Raw genomic sequence first — 6,969 nt, 5'->3', positions numbered from 1 at the left:
AGTGGCAAGTGTATGCAACCATTTTTTCAGCGTGTGCAAGACTACGTTTATTATTCCCCCAGCAGAGTGCAGAGTGCAAACCCTCACAAGATGTCCGGTGTCCACATAACCTTATTTTATATTTGTTCAATCTGCAGCAGATCAATTGTCGAGTTTCAACTGGTCAAAACCAACCAATCAACACACTGCGTATCGAATATTTGCAAGATTGCGTAAACGTGCCGCTGTGTCATTCTTCGTGATAAAATGAAACAAGACATTTTGTAATTTTATTTACTTCAGAGTACAGTCTCCGTATCCCGTCTGTATATTTACATAATTACACACAAAATAGAATAAATCAGTTCACACTCTGGTCAGTTGTCACTCTGACATGAATGTTTGAAATCCACATATCAATCGACCTCCTTCTGTGTGATGAACTCTGACCTCACAGTCTTACACTGTGAGGCTCACAGTCTGAAAATAGTCTGAACTCTCTCTCCCACCAGTGTGACCCAGACCGCTGACAGTACTGACGCTCTCAAAAGCTCAAGACTCACAAGGTCTCAGTCTCAGACTCTCAGACTCTCAGACTCTCAAACTCTCACTCTCAGTCTCTCAGTCTCTCTGTCTCTCTCTCTCTCGGTAGACTCAAGTGTCAAGAGTCAAGAGTCAAGACTGTCGAATTGTCGATTGTAGAGTACTTTGTTTTTATTGAAAATATAATATATAAAAACTAAATTATAGACAGATTCTATTTTTACAAAAAGAATATGTATAAAAAAAATTACATAGTCAATTTTATATATATTTATTGTATTTTTAAAATATTTTGGTTTTATTGTTGTCGTCATGCACTTTGTAAAAAACAATTTCGTTTTAGAAAACTAAAAGTGTATATAAATACATACATATTACACAAATACTGTATTTACATACATACATACTGTATTATATTTTATATTATATGATAAAAAAAAGGGGGGGCTATGTGTACATAGTAACATACAACATATATGCTAGTTTTTAAAAAACCCCTCCAAAATTTAGAAAGTATTTATTATTTTCAATGATAATTTTGATTTTGTTTTGGTAAAACAACAAAAATAATACATTATCGTATTTGTTTTTTTTTTTGTTGCATATCTACACTATTTATCATATCTATTTATAGAATTCTTGTTTTTTTATTTAAATAGTATAGAGTGTATTTTTCTCTGTCTCATCTACTCGATAGTTTTATCAAATTACAGTTATTTTTGTATGTTTACCGTTTCAAAAATCATGAAGCTGTAGTCAAGGTGATATTTTGCGACAACAGGTTTTTTAATTCTCAGATACATACTAAAATTGTATGAAGCTGGTTCGCGATATTCTCAAAAGACCATAAATTCTATCAATTGGTCTATCCAAACCTGGTCTGAGGTTTAAGAAATATAGAACATGTATTTTTTTTAAAGTATGTACTGTTATGAAATCAATGTGAAAAATGATTCTTTTAGGGGGTTATGGAAAAAAACCAATAAAAAAAAGTACATTTTGGTTCAGACCTAATTATTGGACGTTTAAATTTTTTATAAGGACCATTCAGAGTTTCAAACAGTGAAATATTCACCATACCAACGAATGTAATACATCAAAACGACCACAAGGCAGAACGGTGAACAACACCATAGTGAGTTTTAGTGACCATACCAGCGAATAGTCGAATACTGAATAGTCGAATACACACACAAGAGTATACAACACATCAAAATTCAAATTCAAAACGACATCATTTTGTTGATTTGAAATTTGAACACACGAAAACAATTAACTCAGGAAGTCTGGCTCCAATGAAGAAAATTAAAGTATTCTATAGAAAACGGCTTTTGCCCTTTATTTACTCCTGAAGTTCTGGACTCTGGTATTAGGGCGGCTTGGGGCCGTCTTGGGCGCGTGGGTCATTGCCCGCTGGCTGTGTGGTGGCTGTACACTGGACGAAGGACGGTGGACTCTTGGAGCTATAGTATACTATAAATAAGGACGAAAAGTCGAAAACTTTTTCTAAATTGCACCTTTAAATATGACTTCATGAGTACTGATGAGGCTCATAGCATACAAAGTCTCAAAGCTTTCCCACTTGTCCGTGCGCTCGTAAGGTTCATATTTAAAAGTTTAACTTAGGCGTCGGCGGTCGGGTGTAGAGTATGTACTACTACTGGGTACAGGGGTTCAGGAGCTTTTTGAGACTTTCAGACTTGTAGTGAAGATTGTGAATGTGAGTGTTTTGTTTTATTGAAAACAATATTTAAAGAAAAAGTATGGAATTGGTTTTTCTATAAAAATACTAGTAGAAAAAGGACAAGTCAATACCTTACCCCACCAGTCCATTTTTATCGATTAAGATACCGAAGGCGGTAAAGAAAGTGGAGCTCTATTATTAGAGAGACTGGAGAGACCTAACTCTAATATTCTTAGGACACATTAGTACACGCATAGGTATTAGGGTTTAGGGTTGAGTTTTTTAGAGATATCTTTTTTTAAATTAGACCATAGGGCATAGAGTGCCACAGCAGAACTTTATCTACAAGAGACATAGCAATGGAGGGAGCTACTATATTTGTCCTAACTCTGAGTTGAACCCATAATTATGGAGTTTTTGTTGTTCGATCTGTGCACTTTGAGTGATAAAGGAGTTGTTCGATCTGTAGATTTTTAGGGACTAAAGGAGTTCTGGAACTTCTGCTGGGTTATTGTTAAATTTCAGAATTTGTAATTTTCTCTCGAATCTCGATTGTTGAAGACTCTCATGGTGAATGAGGTAATAAACGCGTCATTCAGTATCCTAAAATCCTAAATCTAATGTCAAATACATAAATATGTGTTTATGGGACATTTGGACACAGACATGAGACATGAAGAGAATATGAGTCCTTTGGGACTCTGTTTGGGACCTGTTTAGTGTTTGGGACTCTCGACCTCAGTCAGCTGAGTAGCTGAATAGTTCTGTAGTGAATTAGTGACACTTCTAGTAGTAGTAGTGAGGACTGAGGACTGAGGACTGAGGACTGAGGACTGAGGACTGGAGAGTGGTGCTGGGCTGCTGACGTCTGCACTCTGCCCATCTGCCGTGGGCGAAAATACAATCTGATGCCGTTTTGACTTTTGGCTTTGAAGTATGATGAGTGTTGTAATTTTGTGTCTTTTTACAAAAAATAAGAAAGGAAAATTGGATGATAGGACGGACAGGTGCTGGATTGTTTGACTGTTTTGGTAGAGAGTCGAGAGTCGAGTGTTGAGACTCTAGGACAGTTTATTACAGTATTTTTATAGCTGTGTAATGTAATTATCGGGAGCTGTATTATGTAATTATAGGGTTCAACCTATAGCGAGAGGAATCAGAGGACTATAGATACTATTTATTTTTGAAAAACAAATAGTCTACAGAGTATAGAGAGAGCAGTAGGAGTTAAAAAAAAACAAAAATATATAAATAGGTCATTCTCGCGACTCTTTGGTTCTTTAACTGGGGACGTGTGGGACTGTGACTGTATGTGGGACTGTGGGTTTCTAGTTTTGACTTTCGAGAGTCGGAGGCCGGAGGGACGCATCACTCTCTTCTCGCATCATTCGTAACGCCGAAAAGAAAAAAATCCCACAATTTTTACAAAAACAAATTTAAACGATAGAAACAACCACGAAATTCTGCCCAGCAAATGAATATATTTTAATGGGAGAGTGTATTTCGAAAAAATAGAGAAAAAAATATTGTGTGAGAAATTTTCGGTCCACGATAGTGCGGACGCAGTCCAAGGTCAACAGGCCATAGCACAAAATCAAATAATATTATGCTGGCTGATTGTTTAGTAGTTGTTGAGAGGTGAAATGAGGATATCAAATAACTATATACTCTATGCGCAGGGAAAGTGGCCTTGTTAAAAGTACACGCGTGGCCATGGTGAGTACGGTCCAGCTTGAGTAAGAATATTATTTGTATTTAGTAGTATGTCTTCTTAGTTCCCTTCCCTATGAACTAAGCACAGTGTGGCAATTAAGATTAGCGGGTTCAGGTTGTTGTAGGTTGCGGTCTACTGATTGTACCTAGCTCAATTCTTAACCAAGTCAAAGGAAAAGAAGCAATATGCGCTCCTTTACCTTACCCTACCGACAGTTTCGATACTCATCTGACAATAGTCTAAGTATGTTCGATGATGTGAAGACCATTTTAAGCGATCAATACGCAAGCGATAAAAAAACTTGTCGTCAGAGCGTTTCCAAAATATCATCGTATGACCTCATAGACACCAATCGGTTGCCAGGCGAAGAATGTCCGTCCAGGTTAGATACACACAGGATTACAGTGAGGTTTTCACCGTCTGTACGTGTTCTGCACTATGATCATACGCTTCCTACAATAACCTGCTCTCATGTTCAGAATTGCTGGGGGTATGATACTTGCGGATCTGGGTCAGACGACACCAGCTGTAGTGTGAGTAGGCATAGTAGCTGTGCCGGCTCTGCCTCGGAAGATGAATTTGCCGAGTGCAACTGTACTACGAATGATCGATGTCTAACCAAAAGCACGTTTGAAGCCGTGCTAAAGACGAGTCAACTCAAGACTAATGATATACATAGAAGCATAACTTCAACAGAAATATTAAGGCAGAATCGACGCAATTTGTGCGAGGGAGTGGTCTTCCCCACGCATATTGCCACATGTAGTGAAAATGTGCCACCCGAAGACAGTTCTGATTCGGATAGTGACAGTTTTCCCAAGGTGCAAGATATCACAGATGGGACTGAGTTCGTACTTAAACGAAGTCGAAGTCCAATGTATAGTACTGGCAGCAGCGAGAGCTTTTACAACAATGCAGAGACATTGAAGCCTGTGCAGGTGATGCACTGCAGATACGTGCGCAATAGACGCGCAGTTGTGGTGAATGCGCGTATTAATACACAGAACTGTCACGGAGTGGACATGAGTAAGCCGGCCAGCTCACGCTCGGTTATAGTACGGTATACTCTGGACAACTGGAACACGTACGAGGATACGCTACCCGGAGTGGTGATCATCAACTCACAGGTACATACAACATATAAAATAGTGATTCCGATCAATGAAAGAGCTTCTTGCATAGGTGCAAGCGTCAAGTTCGCCATGTGTTTGCAGGCGAGTCCCACACTTGCGTTCTGGGATAACAACAACGGGGGAAACTTTGAGGTCACGGTACCTGCCCCGCAGACGTCCAACGATCCATAGAGGGGGAGTCAGTGCGTGTAACCATGGTGACCTGTTTGAGCATTTGATATGCTCGCAGATAGCTTTGGCACGGTAATCATTCGTTATCATAAGCCCACTATCGCGCTTCATAGAACTGAGCCCAACTATCTCCAATTGTCATCGAGCCTTGGGCCTTCTAATAGGCCTTCTAGGAGAAACTGCGACAAGAGTTAGAGACCATGTCCAGCTGATCTTGCGCGAAATGGTATCGTGAGTTGCGGGGGCACTATTTACCTACATTCCGGCGAACACTGCCGGAGTAGTAGCACAGGTTTTCCAGATGCTCCAACGCATGCAAGCAAAACAACCGGCTCAACTACAGATGTTGACAAGCAATCAACAAAATATTAAGCTCAACTACAGAGTTGACGATCAAATAATTACCAAACCCATTACATGTTTTCAATACCGACTCACGTCTGCGTTTATTTTTTTAAGCGGCTGGTGTGTGTCTGGGTGGTCAAAGGGCCACAGATACTTGTTCACGCCTGGAAGTGGACTACATTCCGTACCGAAGTCTCTAGAGCGAAGCACGCCTGACTTACAGGGTACTCACCCAGCTTCCGACACGGACGACTAGAGCAAGCAATCTGTAATAAATTATACATCGCCGCAAGGGGTTCATACCAAAATATTTGTTGACACTTTTAATTGATTGTAATCACAGTCACACTTGAGGTTGCTAGGTTAGTTTGTCGTCATTGAGTAGCGAGAATTCACCGCTAGTAAAAGTCGTTCCTGGCGTGTAACTGCGTTGCCGATTTGATCTAAGTACATTTGTGGCTGCATTCCGCATCAATCACAGGGCATTAGGATAGAGCTGCCGTCTATGTAGAGTTGCCGACTATGAGTTACTAGTACTATCCTGCAGAGTGCTCTGTACAATGTCGCATGAGTGTGTAACAATTACTTGTGTTGATATAAACCTGGCGCATATGTACCGAGATTGACCCAATAAATGACATGGTGACTGGCCCTGAGGTCTAACTGAAGTTGCATAAACTGAATGGTCTGCACTGCGAGTACAGAGTCAAGGAGGTCAGATAGCCACAGGAATAGTAAATATGATTTACGTATCAGGCGTACTCAACTCTCTAACAAACGGTTGGGATTTAAAAGTACCTACAAAGTGTAGTGTACAAGCCTTATATAACTACAAATGGACAAAAGTCGTGATGCGACACGGTATCGCTTCGTATTGTACGGCTGTGTTCACTGGCGCTGAATAGAATTCGTATCTGCTTTGAACAGTTGAACTGGAGTTTTAGAAGGATTTGAATTGACTGATGATGACTAGTAATGCCATAAGTATGTATGATAGCAAGATACTAACTAACTTACAAGTTAATAGAACTTATACATGTTTTGCGGAATCAAACGGGAGTATAATATTTGTATGGTGATCTGTGCTGCAGGAAAGAGTATATATGTAAGTTGATAGAACTCTTGTAAAATGCGCATTCACATATACATATTTTGTGGGATCAAGCGGGAGTATAATATTTGCATGGTGATCTGTGCTGCAGGAAAGTGTCTATGTGTTTATGTATATCTAACAACTTGTACAAAAATATGTGTATACACAAGCATACATCAACACACACAAACAGATAAAATTTTATACACACAATATATATATATATATATATATATATATATACACACTATACTATACTATACTATACATACAATAATATATATATATATATATATATATATATATA

The 6,969-nt window shown here is 39.0% G+C and overlaps 1 protein-coding gene across 1 annotated transcript; it reads left to right on the top strand.

Annotated features, from left to right (window-relative positions):
- The first annotated feature begins 3,859 nt into the window (after window positions 1–3,859).
- SARC_11873 (hypothetical protein) lies at window positions 3,860–6,012 on the top strand. Its single transcript, XM_014294034.1, has one exon. It carries the CDS (start codon window positions 4,106–4,108, stop codon window positions 5,222–5,224), a length of 1,119 nt encoding a protein of 372 aa, XP_014149509.1. The 5' UTR covers window positions 3,860–4,105; the 3' UTR covers window positions 5,225–6,012.
- The last annotated feature ends 957 nt before the right edge of the window (window positions 6,013–6,969 follow it).

The sequence above is a fragment of the Sphaeroforma arctica genome (genome assembly GCF_001186125.1).
Source record: "Sphaeroforma arctica JP610 unplaced genomic scaffold supercont1.1928, whole genome shotgun sequence".
In the NCBI taxonomy this organism is placed as follows: domain Eukaryota; class Ichthyosporea; order Ichthyophonida; genus Sphaeroforma; species Sphaeroforma arctica.
This window is presented reverse-complemented; position numbering and strand designations above follow the sequence as displayed.